The 23393-nt window shown below is 43.1% G+C and overlaps 1 protein-coding gene across 1 annotated transcript in view; it reads right to left on the bottom strand.

Moving 5' to 3' along the window:
* EEIG2 (EEIG family member 2) overlaps positions 1-23393 on the bottom strand; it is a 290983-nt gene that overhangs the window by 118441 nt on the left and 149149 nt on the right. Inside the window, exon 6 of the mRNA XM_069232405.1 lies at positions 18944-19047. Coding sequence (XP_069088506.1) covers positions 18944-19047 — 104 coding nt within the window. The remainder of the gene's footprint in view (positions 1-18943; positions 19048-23393) is intronic.

Consider the following 23393-nt stretch of genomic DNA (forward strand, 5'->3'; position numbering starts at 1 on the left):
TGCCGACCTAGGACACCCTCTCCAGAGCAGAGTCAGTGCAGTGCCTTATTTGATGGATAGGCCTGGAGAGGGAGATGTTTTGGAGGGTCTAGGGACCCTTATGGAAAAAAAACAGTTGAGGAGGACAACTGGTATGAAGAATTGGGTGAGGACAGTGGGGTAGACACCTCACCTGACACTGGCCTGGTTTCCCCTCATACTGTGGCAATGGAGGAAGGAGCCTTTTTTGCTATTGTGGTGCCCAAGGTGGCGGAGGTCCTGGACCTTAAGCTGCCCTCAGTGGCAAAAGTAATGTTTTGAAGAAGGTGATTCCACAGCGAGTTCCCCTCAGAACCTTTACTCCCATTTAATGAAGCCCTTATGAAGATCCTACTTGGGGCCATGTCCAATCCTACTTGGGGCCTTGTCCAAGCCCTGCACAGGAACTCTTATGAATAGGATTATTGCTTGCCGCCATTGGTCACAGTTTCCTTACCCAGTGCCCCACACATGAGAGCTTGGTGGTCCAAGCCTCCTCATCCTGCATTCACCCTGGTGGGGGTCCCTACCACTCCACTGGATAGGGAATCCAAGAGACTGGACACCTTCAGTAAGCAAATGTTCTCATCCATCAGCCTGGCACTGCGGTCGGTGAACACCACATGCCTACTGGGCCATTATTCCCATAATCTTTGGAATTCCGTTGCAGAAGTGCTGCCTATGGTCCCGGAGGAGGCTCACACCATATTCTCTCAGGCTGCTGCCGACGAGAGAGATGCAGCAAAGTTCTCCATCAGATGTCGACACAACACTACCGAATCGTTAGGCAGAGCAAATTCATCATCAGTGGTCTTGCAGCACTGTGTCTGGCTCAGAACATCTGGTTTTTCAGGGGATGTCTGGGTTTCCCTCATGGACATGTCCTTTGATGGCTCTCGCCTATTTGGCGACAAGGTGAATTTAAGGCTTGCACACTTCAAGGACAGCAAAGCTATGGCCAGGTCCTTGGGGTTGTCTATGGCCCTCGTCCACCTCAATCTACCTTCTGTCACTTTTGTGGCTAAAAAAGGGGTCTCCAGCCACGCCTATACTTTCCCAGCCACCACCGGCAACAGGCTTCCCAGCCTTTTTGTGGCCAACGGTGTGGGTCCCAGTGACTACATGGGACAGGCGCCCTGTGCTCATGTCAGTCCACCACATCCCAAAGCGGCCTCCAAGCTTCTTTAGTCTGCTCTCAGACCATTATGGGCACCCAGTGGGAGGCAGGATAAGCCATCACCTACTCCACTGGCAGTCAGTAAGATTGGACCAATGGGTACTACACCTCGTTCAACTGGGCGATGTGACATTAACATTCCCCCCTTCCATCCCACACACTTCGACCAGCTGTCGCAGGACCATCTCTCCTTCCTCCATCAAGAGGTGCAGACTCTCTTGGGCAAGGGACAGAAAACCATGGATTCCCCTAGGTATCTTAATTTTGTATCAAAAATCCACAGTCTTCACACCAATTAGACTCATTCATTCAACCCCCTCTTTTTTTTTTTTTTTAAACAACCTTTAAGTAAGTACATAATAATCTACCACACAGGTTAATAGAGAAAAATCAAGGCTTTTAATAATTTATACTACAGTTATATTTACAAGAGAGCCTCTCCCACATTAAAAACAGTTAAAATACAACTTTACAAAGAATCGTCAAAGAAGTATATTTATGGCAACACAAATACAATGCAAAAAACTTTCAGGAGAAATATCTGTAGACATACACAATAAGTCTTCATCATCACACGCCCCTACTCCATACATCACTGGGTTTCTATGTATTCATATTACAACGATGAAAACAGCCAGTGAGTTGTAAATTGTGACTTTATTATACTGTTGAAGCATTTTTGTGGTATCACAACCACCTTCCTCAGGACAAAAACTGTATCACTCCCCAGTGGAAAATTTACATGCTATCACTCTAAAAAAAGATGTAAATCACCCATTCCTCATCTAGATTCTTACAGAGGATGAATTAAAAAAATGCTTTATAAAGTTCTTATGTTCTTTCTAGATCTGCTGTTGCATTCTAGACTTGATCTAACAGCATCAGATAGAATCACAAGAATATAATCCGACAATCTTTTGTTTGAAGTGGAAGAATGGGTAATCACACACCTGTAGAAACCTCTACTTTATTAGGGTCTTTAACTATCTCAACTTGTAGTGATGAAGTCATCATCAACAATCGCATAACACTGAGGCCTCAGGTTATTTGCCACTCGGTCACCATCTAAAAAAATCTCTCTTGGCCAAAGGAGCCATAGAGAGGGTGCCTACATCAACAGTAGGTAGTGGTTGCTATTCCTGCTACTTTCTAGTGCTGCGTCCTAACCTAGATCTGCCCCTTCTCAACCTCGACTTGAAGAAAGAGAAATTAAAAATGCTCAGGCACGCCCATGTGTTGTCTACCCTGGACCCGGGGGACTGGATGGTAGCACTGGGCTTGTAGGATGCTTATTTCCACAACCTCATTCTGCCGGCCAACAGATGCTATCTGCGGTTCACGGTGTGCCATGAGCATTTTCAGTTCGCTGTGCTCCCCTTCGGCCTTCCAAGAACCCCTCAAGTGTTCACCAAAGGGATGGTGGTGGCCGTAGCCCATCTGCGGAGGTCAGGGATTATAGTCTGCCCCTATCTCAACGAATGGTTGGTGAAGGTGGGCTCTCCCCAAGCAGTTGTCTCCCACCTTCAGACTACGGCAAACCTCATGCACTCGCTGGGGTTCACTAGCAACATGCGGACGTCACACCTGACACGCTCTCAGATGAGCCTTTTAATCGGAACTGTTCTGGACACAGTGTAGTTTCGGGTCTATCCTCCCAAGCGACAAGTGCAGGATATTCAAGCTATGATACTGATATTTCCGGTTCTATCCTGGATTTCGGCGAGCCTGACTCTGAGGATGTTTGGCCTCATGCATCATTCTGGTCACTCATGCCCGCTGGAATATGCTGGTTCTGCAGTGAGACCAGAAGGACAATGGGTGAAGCATCAGGGGAATATCTCTGACATGGTCCAGAACTCACAGGGAACTTCAAGGGATCTTCTGTGGTAGCTGACGAACCGCAATTGGGTTGGTGGCAGAAGTGTCTTCCTTTCCCAACCAGACCTGACTGTAGTGACAGATTTGTCACTTCTGGGATGTGGTGGCCACCTGGTGGAGTTGTAAATCAGAGGACTCTGGTCTTCAAGCTCCTGATAAATCTGAAGGAGCTTTGGGTGATCTGTTTGGCATTAAAAGCCTTTCTTCCTTCGATCAAGGGAAGGCTGATGCAGGTATTCACGGACAACAGCAACACTTTGTGGTATTGCAACAAACAGGGCGGGGTGGGGTTGTGGCCCCTTTGTCATGAGGTCCTGCACCTCTGAATATGGCTGTAATGTCAGGGCATTTCTCTTGATGGGCTCTCTGAACGCCAGGGCAGGTAAGCTCAGCCAAAAATGCCCAGCAGATCACGAATGGCGTCTCCACTCACAGGTGGTCCAGGGTCTCTTTCCACAGCAACACAACAGGGTCCTGCACACCCCACACTTTCAAGCATAGAGACTGAGCAGCGACAGTTGACAACCTTCTTCCTGGAGTCTGATGTTATTCTGGCAGCCAAGCATTCCTCCATAAAGATGGTGTACGCCTGCCATTGGTAAATGTTTCTTCATGGTGTGACTCTCACAATGGCGACCCCTGTTCTGCACCTCTATCACAAGTTCTCTTATTTACCCTGTTTTGGGCCCACCAAGACTCTGCTTTTGGCACAGTTGAGGGTTACCTATCAGAAATCTCTGCATTTTTGTAGTTGCCGGCCCAATCTTCTCTCTTTAAGTCACCAGTTGTGGCTAGGTTCCTTAAAGGTCTACAGCACATTGCCACAAACACTTTATTTTGCCTCAGTGAGACCTCAACCTGATCCTTAATTTTCTCATGTGCGCTCCATTTGAGCCTCTACAAAATTGTCCCCTTAGGCTGTTGACCATCAAAATGGCCTTTTTAGTAGTCATATCATCGGCCAGGAGGGTAGCGAACTGCAAGTGCTTTTGACGCACCCTCCTTATACAACCTTTTATCCAGACAAACTGCTCCTCAAAACTCCGGCCTCTTTCCTACCACAGGGTGTCACTCGTTTCCATGTAGGCCAGAACATCACCCTGCCTTCCTTCTTTGCTCCTCTTCACCACACCAAAGAAGAGGAAAGACTCCGTCGCCTGGACCCAAAAAGAGCGTTGTTGTTCTACCTTGACTGCACAACAGAATTCTGGGTGGAAGAATAATTATTTGTGGGTTATGTTTGGAGTATAAAAGGGGAAAGCCGTTCAGAAAAGACTCCTCTCTTGATGGAATGTCCAAAGTGTCTTATGTGGTGGGGTCAGAGACGCAGTTTATGTACCCACAAATGCCTTTGAAGTGGGGGAAACTTCAAAGAATGGTTTTGAGGTGCACAAGTCCCCCTTTCAGCCCAGTTCTGTCTGCCAGGGTCCCTGTGGGGGATTATCAGTCCTTTGTGTGAGGGCAGGCCATAGGTCTTTGAAATGTGTGAGACCCTCCACCCTTCCTACCCAGGAAGACTCATTCAGTATTCAGATGAATGCAGATGTGGCTGAGTGTCCTGTGGTTGTTTGGGTGGAATGCACAAGGGGAGCTGTCAACCAGCACAGACCAGACGTGGATTGGAGTCAGGCTGTAAGGCACATATGGCAGTAAGTGCAGAGACATACCCACTTTCTAAAAGTGTCACTTCTAAAATAGTAATATTAAATCCAGCTTCACCAGTAAGTAGGACTTTATATTACTGTTCTGGCAATACTAAATATGATCCAGATCAGAATCTACCACGTAAAGGTATATGAGGGTAGTTTTAATGTTAGTCTGAAAGGAGCAGGCCTCATAGTAGTGAGAAGTGGAAAACAAATTTAAGAGTTTTCACTACCAGAACCTGCAAAACACATAAGTACATGTCCTGCCTTTTACCTACATAGCACCCTGCCCTATGGGTTACCTATGGCCTATGTTAGGAGTGACCTATTTGAAGTAAAAGGGGAGTTTAAGGCTTGGCAGGTAATTTTAAATGCGAAGTCGCAGTGAAACTGCACGCACAGGCCTTGCAATGGCAGGCCTGAGACATGGTTAAAGGGCTACTTATGTCGGTGGCACAATCACTGCTGCAGGCCCACTAGTAGCACTTAATTTACAGGCCCTGGGCACATGTAGTGCTCTTTACTAGGGGCTTACAGGTAAATTAAATACGTCAATTGGGTAGGAACCAATGTTACCATGTTTAGGGGAGAGAGCATACACACTTTAGCACTGGACAGCAGTGGTAAAGTGCGCAGAGACCTAAACTCAAGGTAAAAATAAAATAGAGGGAGGCAGGCAAAAAGTTGGGGGATGACCACTCTAAGGCTGTCAGGTCTAACGCAGGGCTACCATCATGCCCCACTGGATTATCTGGTGAATTTCTTTTGTGACTAGTCTCAAGAATGCCATAGCATTATAAAGATAATCTTACAAAGTTAAATCAACACTGAACCAATAACTTGAAATGGGCTGCCATGCAGGGAAAGCAGAATAAAATGTGTTCCTTTTCCACAAAGCAGATTCAACTGTGACAACATATTAGTATGGAGTAGATGATTTTCTACAAAGCAAAACACCAAACTAAGTGCCTGGATGCAGAGAAGTTAAATACTGTGTGCCTTATCCACAAAACATTTAAGTCTCAAACAAAAAAACAATGTCAAAGTGAGACGTGATGTTTAGTGAAAAGACAGATGTTAACCTATTCCCAACCATCAGGGGTCAGTGTAAAGTTTGAGAAGTTTCTTCCAGCAACCTTCAGGTCAGATCTGTCATAGATGCACAACAGGAATACTGCAGGGTAGCGGTCCAATAAAAAAAAAAAAAAAAAAAAACTTCCTTGCCACCAAAGGACAAGCCACACTAAACTAGACACATATATCTATTCAGAGCTTAATGATCTCTACCTCCATCTTCGACTCCAATCACTTCCTGATAACTCTATGGAATGAGCTCAACACTTTTTTAAATAACAAAATTAAAAGCTATTCAAATTCACATCATTACCCTTTCAAAAAGTAACTCAGCCTTCTTTGCAATTGCTATTCTCACTATCAGAGTGAATCAGAAAAAAGCACTATAGGCCATTCCAGGGCCCGACGATACCTTACTGGACTACATGCTCAAGATGTGTGCACAAAAATTACCTGCATTAAGCGAAGCGTCCTGAATGACTCCAGAATGGTTATCCTTTCCTGCAAAACATAAAGCCTTGTCTTGGCCATAGGTCTTAAAAAACAAAAACAAAAAAAGATCACTGGACCCCAACCATGAACAAAAACTACATGCATATGGCAGGATTCCATTAGCTCCCAGACCTTCTGGAAGGTACTTGGGACAGAACCTAAAAGGTGTTATGTCAAAGTCACAAATAAAAATAAAAAAAAAAAAAAGAAAAGGAAATTGTAAAAGTCCAAAACCACCTGTTTGCTCTGGATGGGGAATTATTGAGATGTTTCTATTTTGGAGTCTGATATAATGGATGTATCAGATAGAGATGAATGAAAAAAAAAGTCTGAGGATGACAATTACAATATGGAACATTGAGGACTTCAGGTTGAGGTCTTCAGGATTTACCTGGAATCTGCAAATTATTTTTTTACAAAGTTTTACAAACCTAACTACTAAATAGTGGAGTGCATAGTTGCACAATACTAACAAGCAGTTGCAGTGCAATAGGTGTTTTTTCTTGAGTTCGAGTTATTGGCATTGTAAATCCAGAACTGGACTTTTTGTGCCACATAAATTGGTCAAACCTGTCTCATAATTTCGTCTTTTCCTGCCATGTTTTGGTGGTCATTTGTGGCTACTGACATCAGAAATCTGAACCGAAATTGGAAAATAAGGCTGAAAAATATTTAATTTTTATTTTAACAGAATGAAAACCAGCAGCAGTAGCCTGAGAAGATGTATGGCCCCAATAAAGGAGATAAGCAATGCCCGGTGTGCGATGATGTGAGTGCTGGCTCGGAGGGACCCTGGAAAGAGAGATTCAAGATGCGATATGAGGCTCAGCAAGTTTCAGATCATTGTTTCTAGGTTTAGCTACATTCCACCAGAAAGGGCATATTGTGGCTTTTGTGAGCAAAAAGAGCTAAATGACCGGGTGTTTCTGTTGTAAAATAAGCTTATTTTAGGAGCCAGAGGTAAATGAGGACAGGATTGGAATAAAGCCAAAACCAATGTCAGCAACACCTGAGGCGATGGGAGAAACGGAATGCTGCAATAAAATGCAAGCAGCTACCAACCTAAAACACAGACAGTGAAAGGGGAGCACCAAAGAAATGACAAAAATAGTCTGTCACAGCAAAAGATAAAGAAACCACAGTAGAATAATACAGTAGTTGGTCACTGCTCTGAAACAGAAAAAGTAGGGAGAAGAAGGCAGAACTGACCGATAGCAAGCAAGAATTTTTAAAGGACACTGCGACCAACAAATGACATTGCTTTAAGCCATAACAAGTATACTAAAAGTATACCCGAGGTTGAACACTTACGTTCGACCTAAAAAGGGGTCGTTATTATGTCCAGCAGTTTCTAAAATGCAAAGCTTCACAACACATCAAATAACAATAAGCCATATTTATGCTAAGGATGCCACCCCAGCTGTGGTGTACAACACATCTGACAGTGGTTGCACTGACAATCTTTTTAAAAGGCTACACTTTAGACACTTGCTGAGTCTTCCGATCCCTACTCACAGCCTCTCTAACAAATACATGCAGCTCACTGTGGATAACCCCTTTACTTACGCGAGGACCTGCCGTCTGCCAAAACTAAGCATTAAAGGGTTGAATAGGAACAAGTGTTCAAATACTCTAAGAGTCCTGCCTATCTCTCCTGACATTCTAATCCACTCAGTCACCGACACCTGGTGAGCTAAAATCCAAGTATGATTTCCCAGGCAGTGCTATAATTGGGAACTTTCAGCAAGCAGACAGCAAGAAGGATAATCCCATATTTACCCCGAGTACCATGTTATTGTTTCCTTGAGCCACGTCAAAATAATTTATCCTGGCTAATTATTCCCTGCAAGTGACCTACTTCCACCACACAATTAAATATTCTGAACAATAAGGATTTTTAACATCTACTCCCAAAATTAGCTTCCATTTTACCAAGACACTCGCATACTATAGGAATCACTGCAGACCAGAACAGCAGTTCCTTTATTTAGGTACTAAAAATCATTTTAGGCAACTCGTGCTCACTGCTAACTCGATGTGGAAAGGCTAACTTCCAGATGAAGGGTCACCAACTATAAAAAGATGATGCTACCTAGACATCATGACAGAGGAAGTGCAACAAAATGATTACCTACCAGTAGGAGTTGTTTTGCAGCTTGGAGAATTTTCTGGATTCACATGCTGTGCATTATTCTGCCGTCTAGTAGTTTGGTCTGGAATCTTCCTTTTAGTACTCGTATTTCTTCTTTTTTTTTTTCCCTTCTCTTGGGCGTCATCTGTAGCCATATGTTGCTATGTCTGACCTCTCATGAAGTCAGACATGCGCCACAGAAGCCCCCGTGTGTATGGTCATCGTCTTCAGATTCTTTTGTTTCCCTTGGCGACTCTTTCTGTCAGTCCTTGTTGGTTTCCTTTATATTTTAGGGTATCATACCCTCTTTGTTTCAACTCCTTTCTTAGGAAGGTAGAGAGCTGCCTGTGAATCCAGAAAATTCTTCAAGCTGTAAAACTACTTGTAGTGGTAAGCAACCATTTTGTTTTGCCGCATTATTCTGTCTCTGGATTCGCATGCTGTGCATTGATTTTGTAGAGGCATTTGTGGTCACTGTTGAAGGTGGTGTTAAAATAAGGTTCCACAAACAGGTGCTTCAGTACTCTTTGTCCTAACTATACCTTTTTGTTTACCTGAAGATCCACACAATAGTGTTTTGTGAAGCTGTGGACCGATGACCATGTTTCTGCCATATGTATGTCATTTATGGGCACATTTGCTGAGAAGGCCAAGGTGGCTCCTTTTTTTCCCCTTATGGAATACGCTGTGGCTCTTGCTTCCAAGAGCAAGACTGCTTTTTGGTAGCATGATGGATGGCTTGTACGGTCCATCTTGTGATGGTGCTCTTGGTCACTGTTTATCTTTTGCCGACACACCTAAAGGCTCACCAAACTGACTTTTTTCTGAACTCCCTTGTCCTTCCAAGGTAGTACATAACAGACCTGCATCTCTCTAATGTATACAGAGTTCTTTCACCTTATGTTTTTGGTTGCTGAAGGAAGTCTGGCAGCTGGATTGCTTGGTTGACAGGGAACTGTGATACGACCTTTGGTAGGAAGCATTGGCTGGTCCTAATGATTACTTTGTCCTTGAGTATTTGCAGGTAGGGCTCTTTGGTGGTTAGTGCTTGGAGCTCGCTAACCCTGTGCAGTGATGTACTCATAATTAAGGAAGGTGGTCTTCAAGGTCAGTACCCGCAATTCTGCCTGTGTAGCAGTTCAAATGGTGCCTTCATTAGCTGTGTGATCACTAGGTGGAGGCTCCACTATGGCACTGATGCTGATCTGGGTGGAGATACTGCACATGTTAAACTGTTGTCTAGGAAGTACGTAAGAAAACAGATCAATCTCTGTGGTGCCCCACTGCCAGAAAACCTCTTGGAGCACTAGCTCATTTAGTTCCTAGTCATACGGATGCCTGTCTGCTTCTGTCTGTAGGCCATCCTCAAATCCCCTGGGCTAGCCTTGACAGCCCATGCGACCTTGTCCCTCATGGTCATGTTGTCTGTCTGGATTTGCACTGTCTTTGCACTGTCTTTCCCCTCACTTGTGTCTGAAAGTCCTTTAAGACCCGGAAGACTGTCTATAACTCAGGGACAGTTATGTGTTGGATCACTTCTTCCACCTTCCATAGTCCTCTGATTTTTAGTTCCCCCATGTGCACCCCCAGCTTCTATTTAATGCGTGATCACGGTCACTCTTCCAGCACTCCTTGTGTCTTTTAACCCCTAGGATCTTCCCACCTCCCTGTGGCTTGAGACAACTGCTTTTGGAGCCATTCCTGTAGGGGTCTTGTGATTAACCATGCATATGCGATCAGTGGGATGCCCGAGTCTATCATGCCCATCATCTTCCCCACAGTTCTCACTGTTAGAGACTGACCCTTGCGGTAGTGGGGAGACTGTTCTGATATTGCCTGAATCCTCTTGAGGTAGGGAAGGCTCTTGCCACCACAGTATTGAACCTTTTCTTTCTCCGGTTTCGTTGAAGACATTTCTAGTTATATAGCGAAACCTAGTCTGTGAAGCATGTCCGTGACTTAGTGTCCTTCTTGCAATGCAAGTGAGAGCCTGCTTTGATTAGCCATTTGTCCAGTTAACAGCAGTCATGTACTCCTTTCCTTCTTAGATGTGCGACCACTATGGCTAGGCAATTTCTGAATACTGTGGGTGTTGATTTGATTCTGCAGGGTTTCTTCTGACTATGAACCGCAGATATTCACTTTTTTTTTATTTTATTTTTTTACTTTTTGTTTTTGCTTTATGAACCGCAGATAGCCTTTATGTTTGCAGTTGATGAGGATGTGTAATTATGTGTCCTTTTGGTCTATGGTTGTCATATAGCCCTTTTCCTGCAGCTGCAGGATGATCTCTAGTAGTGTGGCCATTTTAAATTTTTGAGTTTTTAGGAACTTATTTAAGAAGCAAAGGTGCAGAATTGGTCTTAGCAAATTGTCTGGCTTTGTGATTGGGCTATATGCGGAGTAGTTTGCTTGACTGATTGATTTCTGCAGTGGGCGCTCTCTCTATTGCTCTTTTTTGTAGGAGTTACCACACCCAGCGTTGCAGGCAGTGCCTTTCCTACTCCAGGGGTGATATTTCCTTTGGTCTGACTCACTCTAATGCCGATTTCAAGCATGTTTTGGCGATTATTTTGCCCTCCTCTACCAGTGCAGCTCCACTTTTCTGGTATATTTCTGGGAGGTGTTTTAAGAGTTCCCTCTTCCCACTGGCTGGAGGTATAACGGTTGAAGAATTTGTTAGAGTTTACGATCCTCTATTGTTTTGCCGCCCCCTCTCTAATTTTCTATCAACCATTTTCCCTCTCTTGCTTTCTTTCTCCAGTGGGGGTCTAGAGGATATTGGGAAGTTTGCTATTTTCCTTGCCATGGCCACAATAATGGAATTCACCATCACATTGCTCTTGGTGTCAACCGGGCCTTTGGATAAATGTATGTACTTCTCTATTCTAAATGTTACCACTTTGCATGATGCTTTTTCTCTGACAACTTCTCTTACCTGGTCCAGGATGCTTGGCAGCATGGAAAGCTATTTGTTTTTGCTTTGGGATGGCAGGAGTACCTCTAAGTGGAAAGAATCTTATCCTCTCCTAATTGTACCCCATACTTATCCTCTGCCCTTTTTACAATCACAAAGTAAAAAGGTAGAAAGGCAGGAATGACTTGAGAAAAAATCCTCTAACAAACACCCATAAATATGTTTGTGAGACACAACAACTAATTTGTGTAAAGAGGACTAAGTAAACTGCAAAACATTTTAAATTGTTCAACTTAGCAATCATAAACTTTGTATTCAGTTTTACATTCATTTACCGCAAATTATCTAAAACGTGGGTGCAAATGTCAGTCAATCTTCTCCTTTAAAAAAACTCACATCAATCTACCAACAATATATTGAATACAACATCAATCAAAAATATATATTCAAAACATTCCATCAAATATATGTTCAAAACATTCCATAACCTATCAAACCAATACTATTAGGACCAAAATGTCCAAATCTGGTTATACAGATGGTTTTTGACTGGGGCCCTTTTTACAGTGACATTACACATCGCAATGTTGGAGGGCGGTGAAGCTCTCAACGGGTATGTGTCAACAGCTTCCTCAGGTGAGTCATTTTCGAAGTCCTGTCACTGTTGGTTGCCGCTTTCAGTGTCTTGGAACATACCCCGGTTGTCTTTGTACTCCTCATAGAGGAACATCTCTTGCTCCTCTTCTTGTGGCTCGAGGTTGCTGATGGATCGAGCTCCCCTTGTTCTTCTTCCTCCCTGCTCTTCTCTCCCAAGGGTTTCGAGTGAATAGGGAATTCTCTCATTGAAGTCTCAAAATCCTTTGTGTTCTGGAGGACTGTCGCCATTTCGTCTTTAAGCTATCTCTTTTTTCTCTCGATTTTGAGTGCTCATTCTCTGGCAATGAGAGTCTTCGATGCCTGTTTCTTGGGGTCCAGAATATCCACCTAGTCTGGCTCTCTACTTCTCTCAATCGTCTTTCAACGTCAAAGACCTCAAGGCTGTTCTTCTGGGCAAACCTTTGGTGGCACTAGGGGCAGAACCTAAAGAGTATTTTCCATTTCCCAGGGTGGTTCTCTCTCCCATTCTCTGTATTCTCTGACCATGTGGTCTACTACTTACCCAGTTCGCTCTTTTCTCTAGTGACCTTTGGTTACTTCTCTGGTGATTATCAGTGTTTTGATGTTTTTCCACCTTCTGTTCTTTGTTTTTATCTTTTTTTCTTTTACAAGCTGTAGATTTTCCTCAAGAACGTCTTTCGGTGTCCATACAGCTTCAGCAGTTGCTTCAGACCCAATGGTGGAAAAAAGAATCTGAAGATGGTGATCTTGTACAAGGGCTTCAGAGGCACATGTCTGACGTTATGGGAGGACGGACATAGCACCAAATGGCTACATATGGCCCGCAAGAGAGGAAAGAGAACAATCATGCATATGGTTAGCACTGTGCCATCCATATCAAGCTAGAAAATTATTATTTCAAAGCTGTAATAATGAGCCTGGAATGCTATAAGGTTTCTGCCTTTTTTTCAGCTCAGCTTGGGTGGCATTTGCTTATCCTATGAATAGTAACTTTGTTGGGAAAATGGCAAACAGATTTGTCATTTACTAGCTCTGCATGGATGGCACTGTGCTAATCCTAAGCTTAAAAACTCTGCTCGCAAAACACACATTTGAGGTGAGCAGATTTGGATTGTTGGCGGAATTGTAGTGTTCCATATAACAGAGATGCTCTCCACGTGAAACATGGTAACTACCCAGGATTCCCTGCTCTTTTCATAATTTATGCAGCACTTTAAGCCAGAAAGGGCATTGTTTTGACTTACACTGGTTGCTCCCTTGTGTCTGGGAAAAGTTATACCTCTCTGACGGGCTTAAATAAGAGCGAAACATGTGTCAGGAGTTGCTTTTATTCCTTCCAAGTTGGCTTGGAAGGTATTTTACCAATCGAAAGCTGTAATAATGTGGCTGGAATGGTAAAAGGCTTTTGTAATTTTCAGCTCTGTGTGGATGGCACTTGCAACTCCTGCCCCTAAAGAATTTGCGATAAAAATGGCAAAATGCTTTGTCACTTTCTAGCGCTTTTTATATTTTATCATTACAAAAAAATCCATACCTACCTTCAAATCTTTAACCTTCTGGTTTCATTACTGCATTAACTTCTAAATGTCCATTTACTTTATCCTGATCCTCAGGACAGGCTTTAAATTCATAACTCCTTTTTCAGCAGAATGGTATTTTGGAGTGCCTCACTTTCTCTTGAAGAACAAATGTTAGCGCTCTATCTTTTCATTAGAGCCCTGTAGTGATGCTGCAGTTGATTATTATGGAGTTAACTGATAGACTACTTGTTTCTCTCTGCATTTCAGAATGATCTACTCATTGAAAACGTGTTGTCATTTTTGCTGCCCAGAGCACTAACCATAATTTCTATGAAAAAAGAGAAACCCCTCATTCTGTTCATTTCTAAGGGAAATGTTTTAGGTTTTAAGGCTTTGAAAACATCAAGATGGCTTCAGGCGTGCCACACATGGCACTTCCCCCTCAAGGCCCATGTGCTGCCTGCAAAACAAAACAAGCAGTGGCAAAGGCAGTAGTTCCCATCTGTGTGAGTTTCTGGCTTTGCCAATGCCTTTTAGTCATGTTGTACAGAGGTGATGCTTTTCAGCATGGCTAAAAGTAAACTTAGTTGAAAAGTGCTATAAAGTGGATAGCGCTGGTGCCATATCATAGTGCTTTTTTTCAAGTTGGACGGGGAGTACAGGATGGGCAACCAAGACGACAGGGGAACACAGAATTGGTAGATAGAAGGGTAGAGCAGCAGATGAGGAAAAAATACTAAACATACTCAAAAAGTGCTATAATACGGATGGCACTGGTTCCGCGTCATAGTGATTATCTTTGGATGGGACGGAGAGGGCGGAACGTGCAAGCAAGAATGGGGGAAAGGGGTGAGGATATGGATATGAGCAAGCAAGGTCAAGGGGCGGCAACACAGAGAATCTGTGGGAGGGAGGGTAGAACTGCAGCAGAGGAAAAAAAATGGTACCTCAAACACAGTGCTATCAGCGGACTGAGATTAATCAGGAGAAATCAATCTGTAAATGGCCCATGTGGCGAGAATAAACAGGAAGTGACTCCAAGACACAAGCTGGCCAATTACAAGGCTGGTGAGAAGAGTGACAGTGAAGCCTGCAATGGTAAGCAATGGGCAGGCTTACAGCGCCTTACTGTACAGAACAGAGTCAAGCGAGAGCGCATACTGTTCACACAGGCACAACACTAAGAATTGATTGTTTAGTTAACATATGGTGTCCATTATATCTATCTGAGGGATAGATATGATACTATTAAAATTATGATTTTATTCTATACTCTCTTTCGACATCACTATATATACACCAAAGTTCTTTAAGAAGATAGATATTTTATTATTATCTAAATGTTTATGGCAAAACAAAAATACCTAGAATACTTCTGTATAAATTAAAACTACAGAAGGAATGAGGAGGAGTTAAATTCCCTAATTCATCTCATTATCATAATTTTTTCCTCCTTAAGCTACATTGGATTTGGATGCAGGAATCATCCTCTTGTGACTCTCCAATATAGATTGATCTGGAGAAGTCTTTCATTGCCTGCCTCACTTTACCTGATTTTATTACCATATCACAAAATCCTGTTTCTTTAGATTTAACAATTTTCAAAGATATTTGTAAACTATATAACGTTTTTTAATGATAAAATAGATGATAATGATATGCCTATTTCCTCACCTATCTGGCACAATAAATATGTTACATTTAACAGTAAGACTACTTTTTGTAGTTGGACTGAAAGAGGTATTTTTCAAGTACATCAACGTTTTGATAATAATTATAGACTCCCTTTCGCTCAATTACAAGAAGTATATTTTATTAAAAACTGTTCAAAACAACATAGGATATTAAAAGAAACTCCTCCTACATTTTTACAATGTGCACCAATGTCAATGTTAGCTTGGGCTTTTCAAGGTGTTATAAATGTATGTGAGTTTAACATACCCACTACAGCTTCTGTACGATATTTGTTATTGAATGGTGTTAAGGTTGATGACATCATGAGTAAAACAGGAGGTGAAATGGGCAAAGGTACTTGAAAGATCTCTTTCACCTTTACTATGTAATAAAATACAAAGATTTTGTCTACGTGGGTTGCCACCAACATTACCCAAACGTTTTGTTTATAATTGTTTTAGTCTCGTTTCAACTTACAAATGTAATGCTCTACTATTCACTTCTTGCTGGTGATGCCATTTTTTCCCCCATAATACTCTTAGACATATGTTCTGAAAGTGTAGTCTTGTTTGGGTTTTTTACAAACCTGTTTGGGAAAAGATGTATATTAGAACACTGGAATGTTGGGATCTCCATTATGGACAATGGAGTCCTCCGGGCTTTTATTGGCTGGTAAAAGCCGAGTGTCAGCATTCTAATGTTCTCTTAGCAACAGCTGTGAACAAAGCCCTCACAGAGCCCAAGGGGATTTTAATCCCCTCAGGCTCCATGAGGACTTTGTTATATTTATTAAAACATTCTGACCTCTTGTGGCAGAATGTTCTAATAGCCTTAGAGCTCGCTGTAGCGGGCTCTACCGGCAATTAAAAGACCACTCCCTTATTATAGGCCTTCCGCTCAGGCCTTTAACACATGAGCGGGCCTTTAATGGTTGGTAGAGCTCGCTACCGCGGGCTCTACGGCTATATTATATTTCATACTAATGTTTGCCTACCCCTGCAAAATATTTTCCTTTGAAGCATAGCTGTTGAACTTCAACTGTTTCCAATGAAAGGGAGATTAGTGGATATAATTATTGCAATTGCATTACAACAAATATCACTGAGAAGCTACTTTGAACCTTTCCTATTATGTGTGGTGGAATGCCATATATTATGCACAGAAAATTAAAACTAGTATTTGTTTTTCACGTCAGTTGCTTATGAAACATAGTATAACATTATCTTTATCAAAAACATCTGTCTTTACAATTCATGTATTAAGATATAAGATGGGGTTGCTGCTATTTTATGTTGGCTCCGATATACTGTCTCACTGCATTGCTATTGTGTTGTAAATATTGTCGTTATTAGGTTTGAATCTTCTAATGACATCATCTTTATTTTCTTCTCACTTTCATACTTTATTTCTCTAATCTTTATACTGATATGATCTCTTATACATTTTGATGTAGTTTAGGCAATCCCTTGATTCATATATTATAGTTGAATATTTTATTGTATTTTATTAATATTTCTCCAGTGATACTTTATGAAATTTCGGACTTCTATTGGATTGCCATCAAAGTTAAATATTGCTTATTACATTGCTTATTTTTAAAAATAAAAAAAATATATATATATATATTGTGGGAAGCTGCAGTAGAACACCGGGGAAACAACAGACTGCTGCTGCTGCGGTTTGAAGTACGTTTCAATCAGAACATCAGACTTTATTTTTACGTGGCTGAAGAAGATAGCATGACAATATGTCCTCATTTTAGTTGTTGGGGCACCTTCCATACCCTCCAAGACAAAGAAAACCGTTGTCTCAAACATGGTTCATCAAATAACAGCAGATCAGCAGCATTTTTCATATGGTAAAATTAACTACGCACTCACCAGAATGACTAAAATGTGAATAACCCCAACAGAAAATGACTGAATAAGTCTATCATTGCACTTTGTATGTGCTGCTTTTTGTGACCTTCAAAACATGGCATCTGTTACAATGCACTTCAATGAGGACAATGCCCTAGAGTCCAGTAATGGCTGCCACAACATATTCTTCATGCTGTGGCCTGCCAATCAGGATTGAATAGCCCCCTTTGAAGTAGCAAACAGCGCATAACTGGGCACCAACAATCTAGATATACCTACTTTAAACCCCTTCATGAACAACTCAAGCCCATGTTTAATCACAAATTGTTTTTTAAACGGCTGGATAGATTTACACCAAATCATTAAACTCATACTTCCTGAGTTAAGGTCCGACTTTTTGCCAAATTTGGTGTACAGCTATTTTGTTTGTGTCTACCACAGACATTTCCTGTGGAGATTTACATGCAAAATCAATGTTTTGGCAACACCCCCTTCCCCCTTCCTTTTCTTGGCTTCTGCTTGATCATCACCCCAAAACTTCCCAAGGAGGTGCTAAAGTGGATGAACATTTTTTGGAAAGTTTTGTGCAGATTCCTCAAACGGCACCAAAGGTATTAGCAAAACATTAAACAGTCTTCCCATGGAAACTATGACCCAACTTATAATTATGCTCTTCACCTGAAACTTGAGAACTCCTCAGGGTGCCTACTTCTATTTTTTGTATAATTCATGGAGCACTATAAACCTGAAAGGGCATTATTTACACTTATACCGGGTGCTTCTTTGTGTCTGAACACAGCTATGCTTCTCTGATGAGCTCCAACAAGAGAGAAATACATAAAGCTTTTGTCGTTTTCCACCTTGGTGTCCCAGCATAAGGTAATCCTATACTTCAAAACTTTGCTGCAAAATGGCAAACAACTCTGTCGCTTTTCTTGCTCAGTGTGGATGGCACTGTGCTAATCCAGTGCTTAAAACCTGCTAGCAAAACTAAAATTTGTGTTGAGCAGATTTAGAGTGTCAGTGGTGTTGGACAGTGATTTTTATAAAGGTGCTGTTCTTCACCTAAGACTTGAGAATTACTAACCCTGCTAAGTATTTACCTGCAATATAAAGTTGGCATGTGATGTAAAATCGCAGATGCAAAATAAACATACCACATTGCAAATGGGCCAGTTGTGATGTTGAGGAGTGGACTCTCAATAGCCTAGTTCTACCCTTGTATGCTCACATCAACCAGTACATGTGTTTTTTTTGCCTTCAATGATTCTTACTGGGACAATTCTAACAAATGAGGTGTGGCAAAACTCTTTAGAATGACAAGGGAGCTTAAGCTATAGAATATGCTAGCATGTGCTCCAAACGGGAAGAGAGAGCCTATGAATGACGAATCCTTCTAACAAAACAAGTAACATTATACGAACATTGTTTTGTAGGATTAGACAAAGGCTGCCACAATACTCTAGAAAAGGGGCAATCTCCCTTAAAAGATCACAATGAAATAGTTTCTGGGCGGTAGATGCCATCTCACCAGGCAGGTCCCATTAGGCTGTCTCAGGCATTTTTACAAGATCTGGTGTAACCTGGCCTAACCTCGCAATGTACTCTTAGTTGCACACAGATTGGTTTACTGTATAAGGCAAGATACTTTAAATAACATAACTTTTTACAGAATCTTAATTCCAAACATTTGGTCCCAGTTGCCAAATTTGCATCTCTTGCATACTGCACCAATCAGGGACTCCCACATCTCAATTCAAAGACAACTCCTGCAAAGAAAACATACAGTTTCAAGTAGACCCTTTTCTGAAAGCTGTGACTGGGTTTTAAACTGTTGGGTCGAGCATTAGAATTGGAAATGCCATCTCTTGAATGACACAACGCATGTAAAACTTAGGTTGATTAGCCGTAAATATTAGGACAATTATTATTTCCATACCTGAGATACCGAGATGCAGCTTTAACGTTTCTCCCCCCCTCCTGTCTTCGTGCAAAGATTCTAAGTCTCCTGAGACTGCAATAGACGTGGCAGTGGAAGGCGGGCTGCAAAGAAAGGACATTCAGTGAGTAAAACAGAGAATTTCGTTCTGAAAGCATTTTAGCTGGAAAAAACAGAGTTGTGAAAGCCAATACTTTGGCTTAAAGCAAGTTGAGCCCAAAGAGCACAGATAACCTTCACATTATCTGGCCTTTCTGGGCTAGTCATCTGATGTTTTATTCGCGTGGAAGGTGTGGGTGCAGCAAAGCCAATATTTACAGTTGGAGACCTGCTACTTCGAATCTGAACTGAAGTGAATCGTTATAACTGCAAGCAGGCCTCTATGAGGTACGTTAAATAAGCAACACTATTCTGTGTCACACATTCTAATTTTTCACAGGCAGCAAGTTTCAAAAACACCGAATACTTTACAAAAAGCAGCGAGGATTGCCAAAGCCAAAACATCTGGCCTTGGCAACCTAGTGTTAGTATTTTATTTTTTTGTTGCAAACATACAGCACACAATAAAGAGACAGTAATTAAGCATGCCGATGCCCGAACTTGGCAGTGAATTGCTATCAAAAATGTAATCACTGCGTATAATTTTAATACAAGGGCAGAGGTGCTTTCTAGCTAGCCAGTGCACAAAGAACAGGTACAGAAACGGCTTTTAGCTTTAAGGTGTATTTGATGAAAATGTGTCTCGTTGGTGCAAATAAAATGCACTATTAGCGTTGAACTGCTGTAACCTAAAGACATACTTTAAACACACAAAGACGATTGACAAAAAATGAAAATGGATAAACAATGTAAAGAAATCACAGGTAAGCAAATTGCTTGCACACCAGCCATGAAACTGGAGTGCACTTCTTTTTAGGGGATGTGCACAGGTGATCATGCAAAATGCCATTACTCACAGTGCACGAAAGCCAATGGCTGATGCGGGCTGACCTAGCGCCCCTTGCTGTATGCTGTGGCGGCAGAAGCAAAATGTGAACGATAAATAAACACACCAATGAATTAACAGCTCATATATATGGTTTTTTTCCCAGTGATTTTCTAACTAAGCGGACAAAACGGCTTAAGTCGACTGTACATCAGACCGAAAAAGACGTACTTTTTCACTGAACTAGGTGCATGCGTGAACCCATCCTCTGCTTAACTCACAGTGAGATAATCATTGTTCCAGGTCTCTTTCGCATAATATGTCACAACACATCTTCCCGACAAACAGTGGTGACAAAACTGTAGACCGCATGCCAAATATTATTGCGCAGCGGTGGCAGGGGCTTGAGAGATGAGCTGCCTGGTGCGCCTGCCTTGTTAGTTCTTCACGGCCTGCTACACTGGATCGGTGTCAGCTCGACACCCTGGCCGGGGTCCTCGGCAGCTTCCGATACTAATGGGCAGGAGAGATTGACCAGCTCGGGGTCATGTGTGTAGAGGCTACCACAGCTTGGGTACACCCCGACAGCGCTGCCACCTGTCCACACCTGCTCTGATCGTGCACATCCTAGGGCCTGCAGCAGCTGCAGGGATCCATGATCGCAAGGGAGGGACAGCTGCTTTGGTGATGGTGCATCACACCAAGGGGGCTGTGTGGTTACCGTGTACAATTATGGTGCTTTACTAACAGGGATGTAAAGGGATCACAGTCATGACAGCGATGGTACAAATTAGGCCGATCTGGATTACTAACCTGATAATATGCGTGTGCGCTCAATCCAATCACGCTGAGGGTTTTATCGATTGCGGACAAGTAAACACAGACTGGCAGACAGCGAGGTTATGTGGATTACTGGCATGTTATTATTTTGACGCTCAGTAATGTTAAGCAAATATAATCTGCACCCAGAGAGACCACTCCAAAGACGAAGTAGGGACGGAACCTGTGCTCTCAGAAATCTGAAGGAACATGTAACTTGCATATTCTAGCACCCTGGTGATTGGCACTGGTGCCCAGAGAAGCTGCTGCACGGGGAGCAGAAAGAGTTGGTGGGGACAATGACCAGAAAAGGCCAGAGAGCAGGTGGGGGGTAAATAGAAGGGTGACAAGTGGAGTGAAGAGAAAATGGACAGGAGAGAGGAAGAGGGAGTGAGAGAGAGAGGGGAAATTACAGGAACCAACAGCAAACGAGATGGGGTGCAGGAAAGACAGGAGCTGCATGATAGTGGAGAGTGGAGGGCGAGTGGAGGGTCGGGAGAGTGGAGGGGTCGGGACGAAGTGGGGAGACTACTGAAAAGGAGGAGACAGTGGAAGGAACCAGTGAGAGGAGGCGATGAGAGAGAGCAGGAGAATGAGAGGGCGACGAAAGCAAGTGAGGGAAGACGAGAGAGAGAGAGAGAGAGGGCGAAAGAAATAATGAGACATGAGGGGCCATGAGAGTGGGTCGAGACAGCAGATGACGCAAGTGCAGCGATACTAGCTAGGTGGGAAAGCAAAGGGCTAGGGAGCAACACTGTAAGAGGTGAGGGAGAGGACGAGCTGGCAGGGGGAGAAGGGAGATGGTGAATGAGTAAGAGTATAAGGGGAGAACGGCAAGTGAAGGCGGGGAGGACACAGTAAATCAAGCAGAGGGTTGGGAAGTCACAGCTGTTGATATTCAGTGGAGGGGACTACAGAACAAGACAGCAATAACTAGTGCACCGTTATGTAAAATTATTGAGCTTTTATTTGTTTTAATTTCCACTCAAACGAAATTGGGGACTTGAAAAAAGATTTCCGAACGGGATATTATACCAGGGGCGGCTCCTTCACAATGGCAAAGGAGTCTCACCCCCCCTGGCTGAGCCAGCAGCAGAAAAATAAAACGATAGTTTACTACTGGTTTATTTTTCTGCTGCTGGCTCAGCCAGCATTTGAAGGGAGGGGCGGGGTTGGGCCACGGGAGGTGGGAGGGAGGAGGAGAGAGTATCCCTATGTGTGCATGTGTGTTATGCCGGCCGTCTCAGGCTGGCTAATCACACACGCACACTTAGGTTTCTCCAACCCGTCTTTGTACAGCTGGGATGGAAAAACTACACAGACCCCAGGGTTGTATTCAAGAGGCAGTCCAAGCCGCTCAGATCAATGCGGACGCTACTTTCATGCTTGGTTTAGCATGAAGGCAGCACCAATATTGCTGGGGATCCTGTTCTGGTGTCTCAGTGAACGCTGGGACACTACATCGAGGGAAGACGAGCGACAAGCGAGGCGGTGGCATTGTGGTAAAGGTACGTTTATATAATTTATTTTTTAATTTTCACCCCCTTCCGTCTCGGCTACTCCCCTTGAGATTTGCGGCGGCCACTGTATTGTACATATACAAAAACATGAAATAAGGAGAAAGCAGAAGTGTCTCTTGATAGCACATGCTCAGCCACTACAGTCTATAGTCCAGATTTTATCCGTCAGAAGGCTTCATTATCTGATCAATAAAGACTTCACAATACTCCGAATGGATTAAAAGTAATATAAAGTGCGGAAGAAGCAGGTATATACCAATAAACGCCAGATGCCTATGAAAATAGGCCTCCTGCAGGTCTAATGCCACAATCCAGGCTCCAGGGTCTAAGGCAGAGATGACCTGGGATACGGTGTGCTTTCTGAATTTCTCCTTTCGGAGAAAGGAGTTGAGAGGGGAAAGGTTTAAAACTAGTCAAAGACCTCAGTCATTCTCGGGCACCAGAAAGTAGCAGGAATAACAACCACACATCCTACGTCTGGTGTTGGCACCCTCTCAAAAGCCTCTTTGGACAACAGGGTTGCAGTTTTTGACGCAAAATGAAGAGCTGGTCCTCCATCTTTGGCTGGGGGCATGGCGGAAGGTGTGGCCGGGAAGGGAAGGTGTATCATTTGTGGATGAGATGAGATGCATCATCTGTTTTAGAGGATGGGTCTGCCAACCGAGGTACAATTGATGGATTCTGCCTCCCACCGGGTGGCTGTACTCTTAGAAGGACACATTAAAGAGGATTGGCTGGTGGGGCTGTGAGGGGAGTGGTGGACTGTGCAACTCGTTGACCTTGGCCATGGGTGCAGTGGGCACCTCAGTCACAAAAAATTTGAGTTTCCTGCGGTGACTCAACAGCTCGAGGTATGGGGTGCCTTGGCCAAAGCCACGAAAGGAATGGTGAAACTGCTGCGAGGTTGGGCAAGGAGGCTCAGGAAGCAAGTTGTAGCCCTACTCTTCATAAACTGCTCGAGAGCGGAGTGAGCCTTGTGCCTGAATAGGGGAGGGTATGACCATCAGGGAGGACTGGGCACTGCTGGAGAACCAAGTTGAGCGCAACCACACATGGTAGTGAATGACAACATTGGTTCCAATAGCCTGTCCTATGGAATCAGTGATGTCCAAGCCATAATGAATTGCTCAGAGTGTTAACAGCCCTGCGGATGGTCAAGCGGTGGAAGGTTGAGGAGGAAGAGGGA

The sequence above is a fragment of the Pleurodeles waltl genome, chromosome 4_2, assembly GCF_031143425.1.
Source record: "Pleurodeles waltl isolate 20211129_DDA chromosome 4_2, aPleWal1.hap1.20221129, whole genome shotgun sequence".
NCBI classification, from domain to species: Eukaryota; Metazoa; Chordata; class Amphibia; order Caudata; family Salamandridae; genus Pleurodeles; species Pleurodeles waltl.